The sequence below is a fragment of the Hyla sarda genome, chromosome 1, assembly GCF_029499605.1.
Source record: "Hyla sarda isolate aHylSar1 chromosome 1, aHylSar1.hap1, whole genome shotgun sequence".
NCBI lineage: Eukaryota > Metazoa > Chordata > Amphibia > Anura > Hylidae > Hyla > Hyla sarda.
This window is the reverse complement of record NC_079189.1, coordinates 333822930-333841562: the sequence shown is the minus strand read 5'-3', so window position 1 is coordinate 333841562 and position 18633 is coordinate 333822930. Positions and strand designations below refer to the sequence as shown.

At 44.3% G+C, this 18633-nt stretch overlaps 1 protein-coding gene across 3 annotated transcripts in view; it reads right to left on the bottom strand.

Annotated features, from left to right (window-relative positions):
• The window catches only part of ADAMTSL1 (ADAMTS like 1), a 956942-nt gene that overhangs the window by 173052 nt on the left and 765257 nt on the right, over positions 1-18633 (bottom strand). For all 3 annotated transcript variants that reach the window (XM_056519753.1, XM_056519743.1, XM_056519759.1), the window contains one exon: positions 12494-12651. In XM_056519753.1, coding sequence (XP_056375728.1) covers positions 12494-12651 — 158 coding nt within the window. The remainder of the gene's footprint in view (positions 1-12493; positions 12652-18633) is intronic.

Sequence of the window (18633 nt, the reverse complement as noted above, 5' to 3'; positions counted from 1 at the left end):
GAGAACTTTGTTCCAAAAAGAAAAGAATTTCCTCTGCAGTATTCAGCAGCTAATAAGTACTGGAAGGATTAAGATTTTGTAATAGAAGTAATTGCTAATTTGTTTAACTTTCTGGCACCAGTTGATAAAAAAATAAAAAAATAAATAAAGTTTTCCACCGAAGTACCCCTTTAATAGCCGATATGTTTCTAATTTTGAGCTCAGCATTCATATAGATGAGTGTTTTCCAAACAGAGTGCCTCCAGCTGTTGCAAAACTACAACTCCCAGCATGCAAGGCTGTCCGGGCGTGCTGGGAGTTGTAGTTTTGCAACAGCTGGAGGCACCCTGGTTGGAAAACACTGATATAGACTGAAGTCATACTATCTTCTGAATGCATCTCCAAGGTTCATCACTATTTTGCTTAATCACATATTGATATATAATCTACGTATGGGTGATAGTAGGGTAGGGTACACCTCCTAAATTGAATGATTTAGGCCTTTATGCCATATAATTCCTACAGGTGGTAACCGGTTAGGAAATGACTGGCATGCGCTCGAAAAGGCCAAGGCAAGCGCACATTTAATCCTGAAATTGAAAAGCATGTGAAGAATGTGTATGAATAACATCTGGCAAATGTAAGGCTGACCGCTTACTACATAGAAAAATAAAAATGGCCAGAGAAACACGTCGGTATCTTAATGTGCAAGTAGATCCCTACGCTCCTGATAGCTTATCATTGGCTCATTAGGCGCTCATTTGTCACACTTATTATAGACTAGCCCGGCATGTAAAAAGTAGATGGTAGGCTAGTTTAAGATGTGCTTCACACTGATAAAGCTGTTATGCCGGTGAGATGGCGGTTTCTGTGAATAGTTTGAAGAATTCTAGAGTGAAAGGCATCGAGATAAAACATTTAAGGGCAGCATATTTAGCAGATCGCCTCCTGGTAATCCCTTCTGTTTACTGTCACTCACATTTATAAGAACCTTTCATATGGCAGCTGTGGAAGCCTAAATAAAATACATTTCTACAACCTCATTGGATTTTACTGTGGTGTCTAGAGGCCAACAGGAGGACTAGTGTGTTGCTCTTAGGACAGTGGTCTCCAAACTGTGGACCTCCAGATGTTGCAAAACTCCAACTCCCAGCATGTCCGGACAGTCAGCGGCTGGGAGCTGCAGTTTTGCAACGGCTAGAGGTCCACAGTTTAGAGACTATGGGGCGACCAGTTGCCCATGGCAACCAATCAAATTGCTTCTTTCATTTTTCAGAGGCCTTTTCAAAAATGAAAAAAGCAATCTGATTGGTTGCTATGGACAACCAGCCAACTTTTCCTTTGCACAAGTTTTGATGAATCTCCCCCTACTCCACCTTTTCCCCCTACTCCGTACTCCACCCCTAGACATCTTATCCCCTATCCAAAGATAGATGTCTGATCGCGGGGTTCCCTCCGCTGGGACCCCCCGCGATCTCTGCTGTGGTACTGCAGTAATCAGGTGCACAGAGCGAACTTCACCCCGTGCCTGATGACTAGCGATGCAGCGCTGATGTCACAACCACGCCCCCGTGACATCACGAGAGGGTGTGGCCGTGATGTCACCAGCCTCTGGTGCCACAGCCAGCATTCTAAACGAGTGCCGGGTGCAGCAGGGAGATCGCGGGGTTCCCAGCAGCGGGCCCCCCCCCGCGTTAAGACATCTTATCCCCTATCCTTTGGATAGGCGACAAGATGTCTAGGGGAGGAGTACCCCTTTAAGGCAATTACCCAACAAATGGCTCAGGACAGAGCAATGTTAAGAAGACGATAAATGGGCTCCAGCAGGGTGGTAATTTCCCTCACTTGTATATTGTATTTGGCCATAACCATAAAGCCTGTGGTGCCCATAAGTAAATCTGGCTGTGTACAACCTTATTTTATGAGCAGCTGATTTTTCCACAGATTAATTTTATTCTTGATCAGTTATTAAATAGAACCTGTCACTTTAAGAATGCAGTGCTTATTCTGGGCATCAAGTGGGTGGTCCTGATCAGTGATTGACGGCTCTCTTTATGCACATGTACACAGATATATCATTGAGTAGGGCCACCCACTGGACTACTGCCTAGAATGAGCAGAGATTTACATGAATTAATGGCAAGTTTAATTCTGTTGTTTTTCTCTTTTCTTGTATAATATCATGGTGATTACATACATCTAGCCTAGTATGAAAGAAAGCCTATCACTGCCCACATTACTCTCTACAACTACACTGCATCTAGAGTAGTAGGATAAATACAATTATATGTCAACTGGGAGGCAGTAACATTGTGATGTAGGAAGCAGAGAGGACTGGAAGCACAAATAGTTCATAATAAGACGCTCAGTGGTCCATCTCTGTAATTAACTGGATGGGTCCTTCCGTGTCAGCTGCCAAAGTTTATTTTTCTACCTCCTGCTGCCCAGGCACTTCCAGGTCATGTTGCCCACAACAGGAACATTCCAATGGAATTTGCATAGAAAAAACGTAAAATGTTCTTGGAGAGAAATTTCACAACTCTAATCACAGTAGACGGGTAAAATAACTGGCATAGACACAAAATATGTGACTACAGCATCAATTTTACACTCAATAGTAGTAGCTAAGGGTTAAAGATATGCATTTAAAGCAACTATTATTATCCAAAATATTTTCCTAAAGTTCTTTATAAAATAATGTAAATCATATAAATGTAACAAATGTGTTTATCTGACTGTATACTTACATATGCTCTATAACCAATGGAATACAAACAGGCACTTGGGGGAGATTTATCAATAATGGTCTTGGCTGGATCATTTTTGTGGTTTGTCTAGATGCGTTTTTTTTGGCGGTGCTGCTCCAAATTTATCATATTGTCGCAGTGACCATGATGAATTTTGCGCAGATCTGCACCTAGATCATTTTCTACCGCTGCTTTCAGATCATGTCTATTCTGCTTCTAAAGAGCTTGTTTGTATGTGTTTGGCTTTATTTGTTTTTGTTTTAATTTTAAGGCAAATTAATGTCAAAGAGAAGGTCTGCAAAGAATAGTGGTTTACCTTGCCGCAGGCCAGGAAAAAAAAATATATATATTGTTCGATATATATATATATATATATATATATATATATATATATATATATATATATATATATTACCTTTCACTTTTTTAAATTTTGTTATCACTTTGGCTTTTTTTATTTTTAAACTTGGGCGCATGAAATAATGAGATGCTGGCCATTGCTAACAATCTTATTGTTTCTTACATCTTTACCATTCCTTTTTTGTACCTTAAAAAAATATCTGATTGTTTCAGATGGACAACTGCTTTATTTTTCATTTGCAGTTTTTTTTGAATTTTTTACTTTTTATGTCTTTAAACATTCTTATTCTCTACCTTATTCTCTCTCTCTCTCTCTCTCTCTCTCTCTCTCTCTCTCTCCTTCTCTTTCCCTCTGGCTGATTATATTTTATGTTTTGCAAACAAACAGGAGTAGTAATTTTTTTTTAGACCTGGTCGGGAGGTGGTCTAGAATTGCAGGGTTTTTTTTTGCACCAGTTGCGGCAAAATGTGAACAAAAATTGCATCCGTCACTTTAAAAAATGGTCTAGCAACACCAAAATTTCAAAATGACGGACTTTAGAACTTGGAAAAAAAACCTGAAATAAAAACCTCACTTATCGCAAAAATAACCAAAATTTGCTAAATGTAGACTAAAAAAAGCAATAGAACACAATGATAAATAACCCCCATTGTGCTAGGATACCACATAATGTCACCAATGGATAACAAAGCATTACCATTCCCCTTATATCTCCTATACAAACTGGCACAAATTGTAACCACTAACATGTGTCGTGCTCTATGTCAACCTGGAATGTAGGGATCTTTACTGATGCAATGAACAAATACATACAAAATAAAGGTTGAAAAGCAGAAGCACTTCATCCATGAGAAAAACATGAGACCATGAGGGAAACCATGATAAACATTACCATACGAACACAGTAATACCATGTGCAATCTAATATACATACAAATACGATGCAATAGAAATGATTGACAATATGCCTGAAGATAAGGTACAAAGTCTGCACATATTCATTATACAAAGGAATGTATCATAAATTAGCTGTTGTTACCCACCACATAGACATACAATTCCAACACACATTTTGCTGTCAACCAGCTTCATCAGGGAGCATGCAGTTGGGTGACAGCCTTGGGGATTATCTTTATTTAACAAGCATAAAAATTTGTAGTGCCTTCTTCTCACATAGCCTATAATACAACAACATGTAGCTTTTGCATAAAAGTGGGAGGTTATAGCAGACTGACTGCAGCAGCAAATAGGTAATGATGGGATGACCAGCTCAAAGAACTGGAAGACTTTTGTAAGGAAGAATGGGCAAAGATACCTCAAACAAGAATTTAAAGACTCTTGGCTGGCTACAAAAAGTGTTTACAAGCTGCGATACTTGCCAAAGGGGGCAGTACAAGATATTAACTCTGCATGGTGCCCAAAATTTTGAAGATGCCATTTTTTTGTTTTTTGTTATTTTGAAAGTGCAAATGATGGAAATAAAATCTAACTTTTGTTGACATATTATAAGAATGTCTAATCTGTAATTTTTACCTGGGGTGCCAAAAACTTTTAATCCCCACTCTATTCACATTAGGTGTCCCCACCTTTCGACCGTAGTCACATCAGGGCTTTCCCCCTTTCCCACAGGAGTTACATCAGGGCTTTCCCCCTTCCCATAAAGTCTCATCATGGTTTCCCCCCTTCTCACAGTAGTTTCATCAGGGCTTCCCCCCTTCTCACAACAGTAACATCTGGGCTTTTCTCCTTCTTAGAGTAATCACATCAGGGTTTCCCCCCTTCTCACAGTAGTCACATCAGGCCTTCCCCTTCTCACAATAGTCACATCTGGGTTTTTCTACTTCTCACAGTATTCACATCAGGTGTCCCCTCCTTTCCACAGTAGTCACACAAGTGCTTTCCCCCCTTCTCACAGTAGTCACATCATGGTTTCCCCCCCCCCCCTTCCCACAGTAGTCACATCAAGATCCAAACCCCCCAACCACCCACCCACTTTATAGGTGCTGCATGAAGCTTCCTGCTCTTGCATCTATCTCTGCTAACATAGGTTTATGCAGAAGGAGCACAAATTGGCTCTGAGTAACAGTCGATAGACTTCATCCATAGTCAGTCCTAAACAGTGCTTTCATACACAAAGGCCTTAAAGGGGTTATCCAGGAAAAAATTTTTTTTTATATATTAACTGGCTCCAGAAATCTGTTTAACTTTCTGCAGCCAGTTGATATATATAAAAAAAGTTTTTTCCTGGATATCCCCTTTAAATGACATACACCATAAATAGGAAATTTTACACCTCATCGAATAAAAGCTATACTATTCCATCATTAACGATTGTCATATTGGAAGGCTTGCCTCTGTAACATTTATTCAGATACATATAAACAGACGTGCGGAGTGCAAACTGTCATTTAAATCTTGAGGTCAAAGTAGTTCTTACTGCAATATTTTATTAAATTTGTACATCAAAGTTCTTACTCCAAAACTATATAAAAACCCAGATTACATGTTGAGATACTGTATATGAGTAAGTTTTTGCCAAGGCACAAACTCAGCCCAGCTAGATCTTACATTAAACACAGTTGTTTAGGATCAGTGCAGCTTTAATAACTTTAATTAAGTTATTGTCGATGGGGTAGAGCCTGATGTATTTACATACATTTTGCCTAAAAAGTATTTGTCAAACTATATATTTCTTTTGTCCACATTTCACAGGATGTATTACAAAAATGTACAACTCTACCTTGCATATGCAGTTACATAAATGCTCAATAGTAAGGCAGCGGATGTTAGAGACTTAACTCACAAATAAGTAGAATTCATAGCAACTGGCAATCGATCAAAGAACTTTACACAGAGTTATTTAAAGGGAACATGTCAGCAGATTTTATCTCATATTGTTGTTGGCAACATGTATATATATATATATATATACAGTGGTCCCTCAACATACGATGGTAATTCGTTCCAAACGACCCATCGTTTGTCGAATCCATCGTATGTTGAGGGATCCGTGCAATGTAAAGTATAGGAAGCTGTACTCACCTGTCCCCGCCGCTCCGGACCAGGTCCTCACCGCTCCCGATGCTGTCCCAGGGGCTCCAGATGCTGTCCCGCTGCTCCGGTGTCTTCTTCGCGATCCTCCGGCTTCTTCCGCATCTTCTGCAGGGTTCGGGCCTCGCTTTCTGGTGACGTTATTATGCTGCTGCGCCGGCGCGGCGCGCGTAGTGATGTAATAACGACGCAAGAAAGCGAGGCCCGGACCCTGGAGAAGATGCGCAAGACACCGGAGGATCGCGAAGTGGACCCGGAGCAGCGGGAATAGGTAAGCGAACCTGCCAGGGATGCTTAAACTGCTATCCGACAGCAGCTTAAGCATTTTGCGCTGTCGGATAGCAGTTAATGCGATGGCCCCGACATATAAAAGCATCGTATGTCGATGCTTACATCGACATGCGATGGCCTCTGAGAGGCCATCGTTTGTCGATTTTATCATATGTTGGGGCCATCGCATGTTGGGGGGTTACTGTATATATATATATATATATATATATATATAAGGTAGCCCTTGGGGGGATATAATACAGTGGGGGTGTTGCTTCGGTATTTGAGAGGTTAAGTTAACCCCTGTCACTCGTGACGCCAGGGTGAGGGTTAATATGCTGAGGTAAATCTTCGGCCTATCACCACCCTTCCCAGAAACGATAGATGCGTGCTTAAATGAATGAAGGTCCACAATAGGGATGAACTTGAACTTGCATAAACTTTACTGAAGTACTTGTGGCACATCCAATTAACAGCAACAGTCTTAGTAATACAGTCTCTGTACAGCTCAGCAATGATTGACAGATGCTGCAGACCATTGACTTATCCAAGGATTAATAGAATTAGGATTTGAGCAGAGATCCGTCTGGATTTAGGGGTCTGTTTAGGTCCGGTGATCTTGCGAAGTTAACAGGGATTGAGATAACTCACAGTTTTGTATGGATGGCCGTTGCCGCAAGGCTTGGGCCTAGTCACTGCGGAAGATAGCTGCGCAGATCCGTCCTCATCAGCAGCGCAGGAACAAGAGAGCGATTAATGGCCGCCGCTCCCTTATATGGGCAGGGGCAGGGCCGTTTTGGATTGGTCCGAGTCAGCTGTCACTCACCGTTACAGGGCATGGTGGGTGAACACGTCACTGGGACCTCCTAAGGTCCTAAAGCAAAACCATAGAGTTTTCTACCTGATCCCATGACCCGCAGGTCCTGTTACACCACAAACAGGTAGACAATTCAATGTATACACTTTTTATACTTATAACTGTATAAATATCAGATAGAACTACTATACATTTAGTGGCTAAGTGAGAGGTGACAAGGGGAAGACTAGAAAAGAGGGACCCCAACGTCCTAGGGACTCTGACTATGGGGACCTCTACATAGGTAACGTATAAAATACGGTACCAGGACACCACATACATATATACAGTCATGGCCATAAATGTTGGCACCCCTGAAATTTTTCCAGAAAATGAAGTATTTCTTACAGAAAAGGATTGCAGTAACACATGTTTTGCTATACACATGTTTGTTCCCTTTGTGTGTATTGGAACTAAACCAAAAAAGGGAGGAAAAAAAGGAAATTGTACATAGTGTCACACCAAGCTCCAAAAATGGGCTGGACAAAATTATTGGCACCCATAACTTAATATTTGGTTGCACAAACTTTGCAAAAATTAACTGAAATCAGTGGCTTCCTATAACCATTAATAAGCTTCTTACACCTCTCAGCTGGAATGTTGGACCACTCTTCCTTTGCAAATTGCTCCAGGTCTCTCTTATTGGAAGGGCGCCTTTTCCCAACAGCAATTCAGAGATCTCTCCACAGGTGTTCAATGGGATTTAGATCTGGACTCATTGCTGGCCACTTCAGAACCCTCCAGCGCTTTGTTGCCATCCATTTCTGGGTACTTTTTGATGTATGTTTGAGGTCATTGTCCTGCTGGAAGACCCAAGATCTTGGATGCAAACCCAGCTTTCTGACACTGGGCTGTACAGTGAGACCCAAAATCGGTTTGTAATCGTCAGAATACATGATGCCTTGTACACATTCAAGGCACCTAGTGCCAGAGACAGCAAAACAACCACAAAACATCATTGAACCTCCACCATATTTCACTGTAGGTACTGTGTTCTTTTCTTTGTAGGCCTCATTCCATTTTTGGTAAACAGTAGAATGATGTGCTTCACCAAAAGGCTTTATCTTGGTCTCATCTGTCCACAAGATGTTTTCCCAGAAGGATTTTGGCTTACTCAAGTTCATTTTGGCAAAATGTAGTCTTGCTTTTTTATGTCTGTGTCAGCAGTGGGGTCCTCCTGGGTCTCCTGCCATAGCGTTTCATTTAATTTAAATGTCGACAGACAGTTTGCGCTGACACTGATGCTCCCTGAGCCTGCAGAAAAGCTTGAATATCTTTGGAACTTGTTTGGGGCTGCTTATAAACCATCCGGACTATGCTGCATCGAAACCTTTCATAAATTTTTCTCTTCCGTCCATGCCCAGGGAGATTAGCTAAAGTGCCATGGGTTTCAAACTTCTTAATAATGTTGCGCACTGTGGACAAATCCAAATCTAGATCTCTGGAGATGGACTTGTAACCTTGAGATTGTTGATATTTTTCCACAATTTTGGTTCTCAAGTCCTCAGACAGTTCTCTTCTCCTCTTTCTGTTGTCCATGCTTAGTGTGGCACACACAGACACACGATGCAAAGACTAAGTGAACTTCTCTCCTTTTTATCTGCTTTCAGGTGTGATTTTCATATTGCCCACACCTGTTACAGGTGAGTTTAAAGGAGCATCACATGCTTATTTTTCCACAATTTTGAAAGGGTGCCAATAATTTTGTCCAGAAGTAGAAAGACAAGTACTCCATAGGGTAATATTATAAAGCCCCAGTTTGAGGTAGATAACGAATTACTGCTCACCCTGGGTGGTTGTGTAGCTTCATACACAACAATCACGATGGCATACAAATAGTAGATCGTCTGCTGCCTTCCCGTCACTGGTACATGCAATGGACAAGGATGGCTTTGAGGAGGGACCTGGCTCAAATGGCGCTGACCGACCACGACAAGGTATGGAGGATAAAAGAGGATTTTATTGACCAAGATGCAACGCGTTTCGCTGTGCTTGCGCAGCTTCCTCAGGCCTCTTGATGATGCCTTAGGAAGCTGCGCAAGCTCAGCAAAACACGTTGCATCTTGGTCAATAAAATCCTCTTTTATCCTCCATACCTTGTCATGGTCGGTCAGCGCCGTTTGAGCCGGGTCCCTCCTCAAAGTCATCCTTGTCCATTGAATAATTTTGTCCAGATCATTTTTGGAGTTTGGTGAGACATTATGTTCAATTTGCTTTTTTTTCCCTCCCTTTTTTGGTTTAGGTCCAGTACACACAAAGGGAATAAACATGTGTATAGCAAAACATGTGTTACTGCAATCCTTTTCTGTGAGAAATACTTCATTTTCTTGAAAAATTTCATGGGTGCCAACATTTATGGCCATGACTGTATATATGGTGTAAAACAAGCTTTCTTACTTCTCACAATATTCTGATGTCCTCGAGGTCGTGAAGGATAGTTAATAAAATAGGTCTGAAGGTATGTTCACTTGGTTGAAATTATGTGATTCTGCTCACATTCTATTCTGTAAAGCTTACTGCAGAATTTTTGCAGAATTTCAGCAAAATTTCTGTGTGCTCAAAGCACAGAATTCTGCTGAAATGCAAAGCCCCACTGACTTCAATGGGATTCCCCCTGGAATTCTCCCAAATAAAAAAAAAACTGTTCAATGTTTTTGCACAATGCGGAAAGCAGAATTTCCACTCAACAATCCCCATTCAACACAATTTGCAATAAATTTAGCAGAATTTCCAAGCAGAATTTTTCTGCAGATTTTGCTAGGAAATCCCGCAGTGTGAACACAGCCTTAAAGCTGCTCTGCCCTGTGGTCGCCCGTAATCAGACCCGGAGCGAACACGCTCCAGGGACTGATTACAAACGGTGCCGCGTGTAAGATCACGGGGGTCCCCAGCGGCGGGACTCCCGCGGTCAGGCATCTTATCCCCTATCCTTTGGATAGGGGATAAGATGTCTAAGCACTGGAGTACCCCTTTAAAATTATGTCAGACTGTATGGTAATGAGAGACATCAAGGAGTGTGAGATCCTAAATTAGCCACAATGTTTTGGGGCTATAATCACTCCTCTCCTTTGGATAGGGGATAAGATGTCTAAGCACCGGAGTACCCCTTTAAGGCTGTGTTCACACTGCGGCAAAATCTGCAGAAAAAATTCTGCTTGGAAATTCTGCTAAATTTACTGCAAATTGTGTTGAATGGGGATTGTTGAGTGGAAATTCTGCTTTCCGCATTCTGCAAAAACATTGAACAGTTTTTTTTTTAATTTGGGAGAATTCCAGGCGGAATCCCATTGAAGTCAGTGGGGCTTTGCATTTCAGCAGAATTCTGTGCTTTGAATTAGCCACAACGTTTTGGGGCTATAATCACTCCTCTACAGTGTGATTGCACCACCGTCATAACCTCTTTTCATCTATTCATTGAAATCTTGCACAGGTTCAGGAGCAGTGATATGCCCGGGCATGAAGTGGCTTATGGGCATGTGACATTTCAGGGAGCAGAGCGGTGATGTTGGAGGTGCCCGATCAGTCAATCACACTGAAGTAGGAGTGATAAGAAAAACGAAGCGCTGTACTTCAAGACCCTGCACACACCCCAATGACTACTAACCATTACCATATGGCAATGGAGACCTTTAAAACAAATTTTCTCCACTATCACTGATGGCCAGGAGGACATAAGGATATAGTGAGAAAACATATTTTACTCTATATAACATGTTGTAAACAGTTATATAGTGTAAACTCGGATGACAGGTTCTCTGACAAGTTCAATGTGAATAAACTATAAAATGTGGGGAAAATGGACATTAAAAATTCGTTCTTATGCATTAACCTGTAGACCCTGGATTATTCCCCCACTAAAGGTAAATACCATATTTATGTAGGATGTTATAGATCATACTCTTTATAATAAAGAATCATATATGAAAGAAATACAATGGTGATAATGTATTTGTTTCATATGTAGCATCAGCGCAGTCACATAGCCGTAGGAATGCACACCTAGTGACTCTGGATCCCTTGACACACACAAAAAAAAATCCTGGATTCAATGTAATGGTTACAGTTATGTGGCTCAAGGCCTCTAAAGGTCTTTATAACCCTCCTAAAAAGCTTTCATTTCATCATGATTCCCAAATGCTAAATTTTTCTTGTGGTTCTATAGGAAAGCATGTGTTACTTCCAGAAATATGTTTTACATTATCTCAGAATGGGAAACAATGCTGTTTCATCTGTCAGTATAGCACAAACTGTTTGAAAGTTCAGCGTGCCTACTGCTATGGCCATTATGAAGTATAAGGTAAGCGATGAATGCCGTCATATCACACAATGCTTACCATGCTAATCCCATTTATTTGTAACTAGTAAGTACTGTTTGTAACCAATCTTTCAGCATTCACGGCAGGCAAAAGATCAATTGCTTAAACCTTACTGCTGACTTCTTTATCCCAAAATGTTTCCAAAAAGCCTTCTTTAGCTAAGCTTTAGTGAAACACTTAAATGTTTTTTTCTCGGGGTACAATGTTACACAGGAAACCATATATTTCAGGCTCAAACATACAATTTACCTGCTCCGCTAAGCTCTGCATTCAACGCATAGGTTTATATTAAATGTCAAACACTGATCCTGTAAAATACATGTGGCATTTATTTTTCTGCATTCAGAGTAGTCTGGAGTTATGTTTCCAAGGCTTCTGCAAAAATCATGATGCTTCTCAATGCTGTAATTTCCATAGTTGGATCCTACAGTTTCTATGGACAAATTCAGATCAAGAATTGGGGCTGTTCTGGCAGATTGGCAGACTATCAGGATTTCTGTGCCGGCAGGTGCAAAATAATTTAACTATACTTTTTGGATCTGCCATATTAATATAATAACACAATGAACTAGACGGATGTGTCTGTAACCCTTACTTGAACGCTATGACAGACAACAGCTCATGTATTCCACTGTATGTAGAATATACTGGAGCTAGGTTACTTGTGCACCCTAACAGAGGTGGAAAAACCCCAATATTGGTGTATGCTGGTATTAACCTAGTGGCTCCCCTGTTTACCATGACAAACACAGTTACCCAAAACTAGAGAAATTGTACAGCTAGAGTTGGCCATAAGACAATGATCTATTATATATTCAATAACATGGATCCTTGCAACCTATCATTCTAAATAAGAATTAGGAAACTATGCAATATTGCCAAAAATCTTATATGCTTGCTATTTGTAGCTTACCTTTACAGAGAAGTCAGCAGAAAGAGGACCAGCTATCCGAAGAATTTCTTTGTCGGGGAACCTTTGAAAATCCACAGTAGTGTTGTCCACAAGAAATAAACCAGTGCTGCTGAGGCCGTTCTCCCCTTTCACACCTTGCAGAGTCTTAGTTTCCAAGTCTGTAAATAACAGAATATTGATAGTCATGGTAATAGTCTAAAATATGTTTGTTTGTTTTTTTATTAATTGTAGTTTATTCATTTTAACTAGTCACCCAACATATAAAACTAGCAGAGTACCCGGGTGTCACGATGCCGGCTGGCAGGTAGTGGATCCTCTGTGCCAGAGAGGGATTGGCGTGGACCGTGCTAGTGGATCGGTTCTAAGCCACTACTGGTTTTCACCAGAGCCCGCCGCAAAGCGGGATGGTCTTGCTGCGGCGGTAGTGACCAGGTCGTATCCACTAGCAACGGCTCAACCTCTCTGGCTGCTGAAGATAGGCGCGGTACAAGGGAGTAGACAGAAGCAAGGTCGGACGTAGCAGAAGGTCGGGGCAGGCAGCAAGGATCGTAGTCAGGGGCAACGGCAGGAGGTCTGGAACACAGGCTAGGAACACACAAGGAACGCTTTCACTGGCACAATGGCAACAAGATCCGGCAAGGAAGTGCAGGGGAAGTGAGGTGATATAGGGAAGTGCACAGGTGAAGACACTAATTGGAATCACTGCGCCAATCAGCGGCGCAGTGGCCCTTTAAATCGCAAAGACCCGGCGCGCGCGCGCCCTAGGGAGCGGGGCCGCGCGCGCCGGGACAGGACCGAGGGAGAGCGAGTCAGGTACGGGAGCCGGGGTGCGCATCGCGAGCGGGCGCTACCCGCATCGCGAATCGCATCCCGGCTGGCAGCGGAATCGCAGCGCCCCGGGTCAGTGGATCTGACCGGAGCGCTGCAGCGGGGAGAGTGAAGCGAGCGCTCCGGGGAGGAGCGGGGACCCGGAGCGCTCGGCGTAACAGTACCCCCCCCCTTGGGTCTCCCCCTCTTCTTAGAGCCTGAGAACCTGAGGAGCAGACTTTTGTCTAGGATGTTGTCCTCAGGTTCCCAGGATCTCTCTTCAGGACCACAACCCTCCCAGAATTTAGACACGAATTGGACGCCTCTATCCGAGACAATCTGCGTAGGCAACCCGTGAAGACGAAAAATGTGTACAAAAAATTGTTTAGCCAACTGAGGCGCAGAAGGAAGACCAGGAAGAGGGATGAAATGTGCCATTTTGGAGAATCGATCAACGACCACCCAAATAACAGTGTTGCCACGGGAAGGGGGTAAATCAGTAATAAAATCCATACCAATCAGAGACCAAGGCTGTTCGGGGACAGGCAGGGGATGAAGAAAACCAGCGGGCTTCTGGCGAGGAGTCTTATCCCGGGCACAGATAGTGCAGGCTCGCACAAAGTCCACAACATCCGTCTCCAGAGTCGGCCACCAATAGAAGCGGGAGATGAGTTGCACAGATTTCTTGATGCCCGCATGACCTGCGAGATGGGAGGAGTGACCCCATTTGAGGATTCCGAGGCGTCGGCGTGGAGAAACAAAGGTCTTTCCTGGAGGAGTTTGCCTGATGGAGGCAGGAGAAGTGGAGATCAGGCAGTCAGGTGGAATGATGTGTTGCGGAGAGAGTTCAACTTCTGAGGCATCCGAGGAACGAGAGAGAGCATCGGCCCTAATGTTCTTATCGGCAGGACGAAAGTGAATCTCAAAATTAAATCGGGCAAAGAACAGAGACCACCGGGCCTGGCGAGGATTCAGCCGTTGGGCAGACTGGAGGTAGGAGAGGTTCTTGTGGTCGGTGTAGATAATAACAGGAAAACTTGATCCCTCCAGCAGATGCCTCCATTCCTCAAGTGCTAATTTAATGGCTAGAAGCTCTCGATCCCCGATGGAGTAGTTCCTCTCCGCTGGAGAGAAGGTCCTAGAGAAAAAACCACAAGTGACAGCATGCCCGGAAGAATTTTTTTGTAGAAGAACAGCTCCAGCTCCCACTGAGGAGGCATCAACCTCCAATAGGAAGGGTTTGGAAGGGTCAGGTCTGGAGAGCACGGGAGCCGAAGAAAAGGCAGACTTGAGTCGTTTAAAGGCGTCTTCTGCTTGAGGAGGCCAAGACTTGGGATCAGCATTTTTTTTGGTTAAAGCCACGATAGGAGCCACAACGGTAGAAAAATGTGGAATAAATTGCCTGTAATAATTGGCGAACCCCAAAAAGCGTTGGATAGCACGGAGTCCGGAGGGGCGTGGCCAATCTAAGACGGCAGAGAGTTTGTCTGGATCCATCTGTAGTCCCTGGCCAGAGACCAAATATCCTAGAAAAGGAAGAGATTGGCATTCAAACAGACATTTCTCAATTTTGGCATAGAGTTGATTGTCACGAAGTCTCTGAAGAACCATACGGACATGCTGGCGGTGTTCTTCTAGATTGGCAGAAAAAATTAGGATATCGTCCAGATATACAACAACACAGGAGTATAACAGATCACGAAAAATTTCATTAACAAAGTCTTGGAAGACGGCAGGGGCGTTGCACAGGCCAAAGGGCATGACCAGATACTCAAAGTGTCCATCTCTGGTGTTAAATGCCGTTTTCCACTCATCCCCCTCTCTGATGCGGATGAGGTTATAGGCGCCTCTTAAGTCCAATTTAGTAAAGATGTGGGCACCTTGGAGGCGATCAAAGAGTTCAGAGATGAGGGGTAAGGGGTAGCGGTTCTTAACCGTGATTTTATTAAGACCGCGGTAGTCAATGCAAGGACGTAGGGAGCCATCTTTTTTGGACACAAAGAAAAATCCGGCTCCGGCAGGAGAGGAGGATTTACGGATAAAGCCCTTTTTTAGATTCTCCTGGACGTATTCAGACATGGCAAGAGTCTCTGGGGCAGAGAGAGGATAAATTCTGCCCCGGGGTGGAGTAGTGCCCGGGAGGAGGTCGATAGGACAATCATAAGGCCTGTGAGGAGGTAGAGTCTCAGCTTGTTTTTTGCAGAAAACATCCGCGAAGTCCATATAGGCCTTAGGGAGACCGGTTACTGGAGGAACCACAGAGTTACGGCAAGGGTTACTGGGAACCGGTTTTAGACAGTTCTTGGAACAAGAGGACCCCCAACTCTTGATCTCCCCAGTGGACCAATCCAGGGTTGGGGAATGAAGTTGAAGCCAGGGAAGTCCAAGGAGAATTTCCGAGGTGCAATTGGGGAGGACCAAAAGTTCAATCCTCTCGTGATGAGATCCGATGCTCATAAGAAGGGGCTCCGTGCGGAAACGTATGGTACAGTCCAATCTTTCATTGTTTACACAATTGATGTAAAGGGGTCTGGCGAGACTGGTCACTGGGATGTTGAACTTGTTGACGAGAGAGGCCAAAATAAAATTTCCTGCAGATCCAGAGTCCAAGAAGGCCACAGTAGAGAAGGAGAAGGCAGAGGCAGACATCCGCACAGGCACAGTAAGACGTGGAGAAGCAGAGTAGACATCAAGGACTGTCTCACCTTTGTGCGGAGTCAGCGTACGTCTTTCCAGGCGGGGAGGACGGATAGGACAATCCCTCAGGAAGTGTTCGGTACTAGCACAGTACAGGCAGAGGTTCTCCATACGGCGTCGTGTCCTCTCTTGAGGTGTCAGGCGAGACCGGTCGACCTGCATAGCCTCCACGGCGGGAGGCACAGGAACAGATTGCAGGGGACCAGAGGAGAGAGGAGCCGAGGAGAAGAAACGCCTCGTGCGAACAGAGTCCATATCTTGGCGGAGTTCCTGACGCCTTTCGGAAAAACGCATGTCAATGCGAGTGGCTAGGTGAATAAGTTCATGTAGATTAGCAGGGATTTCTCGTGCGGCCAGAACATCTTTAATGTTGCTGGATAGGCCTTTTTTAAAGGTCGCGCAGAGGGCCTCATTATTCCAGGATAATTCTGAAGCAAGAGTACGGAATTGTACGGCATACTCGCCAACGGAAGAATTACCCTGGACCAGGTTCAACAGGGCAGTCTCAGCAGAAGAGGCTCGGGCAGGTTCCTCAAAGACACTTCGGATTTCCGAGAAGAAGGAGTGTACAGAGGCAGTGACGGGGTCATTGCGGTCCCAGAGCGGTGTGGCCCAAGACAGGGCTTTTCCAGACAGAAGGCTGACTACGAAAGCCACCTTAGACCTTTCAGTGGGAAACAGGTCCGACATCATCTCCAGATGCAGGGAACATTGGGAAAGAAAGCCACGGCAAAACTTAGAGTCCCCATCAAATTTATCCGGCAAGGATAGGCGTAGACCAGGAGCGGCCACTCGCTGCGGAGGAGGTGCAGGAGCCGGTGGAGGAGATGACTGCTGAAGCTGTGGTAGTAACTGCTGTAGCATAACGGTCAGTTGAGACAGCTGTTGGCCTTGTTGCGCTATCTGTTGTGACTGCTGGGCGACCACCGTGGTAAGGTCAGCGACAACTGGCAGAGGAACTTCAGCGGGATCCATGGCCGGATCTACTGTCACGATGCCGGCTGGCAGGTAGTGGATCCTCTGTGCCAGAGAGGGATTGGCGTGGACCGTGCTAGTGGATCGGTTCTAAGCCACTACTGGTTTTCACCAGAGCCCGCCGCAAAGCGGGATGGTCTTGCTGCGGCGGTAGTGACCAGGTCGTATCCACTAGCAACGGCTCAACCTCTCTGGCTGCTGAAGATAGGCGCGGTACAAGGGAGTAGACAGAAGCAAGGTCGGACGTAGCAGAAGGTCGGGGCAGGCAGCAAGGATCGTAGTCAGGGGCAACGGCAGGAGGTCTGGAACACAGGCTAGGAACACACAAGGAACGCTTTCACTGGCACAATGGCAACAAGATCCGGCAAGGAAGTGCAGGGGAAGTGAGGTGATATAGGGAAGTGCACAGGTGAAGACACTAATTGGAATCACTGCGCCAATCAGCGGCGCAGTGGCCCTTTAAATCGCAAAGACCCGGCGCGCGCGCGCCCTAGGGAGCGGGGCCGCGCGCGCCGGGACAGGACCGAGGGAGAGCGAGTCAGGTACGGGAGCCGGGGTGCGCATCGCGAGCGGGCGCTACCCGCATCGCGAATCGCATCCCGGCTGGCAGCGGAATCGCAGCGCCCCGGGTCAGTGGATCTGACCGGAGCGCTGCAGCGGGGAGAGTGAAGCGAGCGCTCCGGGGAGGAGCGGGGACCCGGAGCGCTCGGCGTAACACCGGGATTGCCTGGTATTCCTACCTAAACCTTGTGAGAGAAGAAAAGCAACAATAACACTCGTATCCTAATATCACATCCTCATATCCCTACCTCTTTTCCTGATCTTATATTCTGTCCTCATATCCCAACCTTATATCCCATCAATCGCACTAACTATTCTCTGCACCTGCCTGCCAGACAGGCAGCAGGTTCTTTTAAATTCCCGGGCATTCTCTGCAGCTGAGAGTAAAAATCTGGAAATGTAGACTTGTATGGGGTTTTAGACACAAAAAAAACATCCTCACAAAAAGGGAAGGGGGGGTAGAGTTGGTTTAACTTTACTATATTTTTAGTTGACATATAAGTAACATGTGCACCAAGTTTCATCCAAATATCTCCAGCCATTTGGAAGTTTGGCTGGAACATACATACATACATACATATGTAGAGATGATATAATATCATTTGCTCCTGACTAGACCTGCTTTAGCTGCCTAGTGAATGATGTTTGTTCTATGCAGTTTGATGGAGCAATGTGCACTTTCCTTTCAGCTATCTGACAGAATCAAGTGATTACAAGGTGCTAATCCCTCCAAAGTTTTCTATTCCAGAGTGAATGAATGCATAAATCTAACAGCTGCCATTAGAAGATATACTGTACTAGACTTAAGTTTTATTCAGTGCCAGAAGAAATCAGGCAGTTTCCTAAGAACAAAGCTCCAGCTCTACCCCTCCCCCTTGCCATCTATTTTACTCTACAATTGCTCCCTAACACATAGGTGAACACAGGTCTACCGAACACTTTTTTTCTACAAACTTGAAAATGTAAACACAGAATCAGATTGAGAATAATGTTGTCACCTACCAGCACTCTAATAATGTACGGGGCCAACAGCCATACGGCATGGAACCCCAAGAGGCCTTCAGTTTCCTGTTTCCTTCCTTCTTGAAATTTGGCAGAAG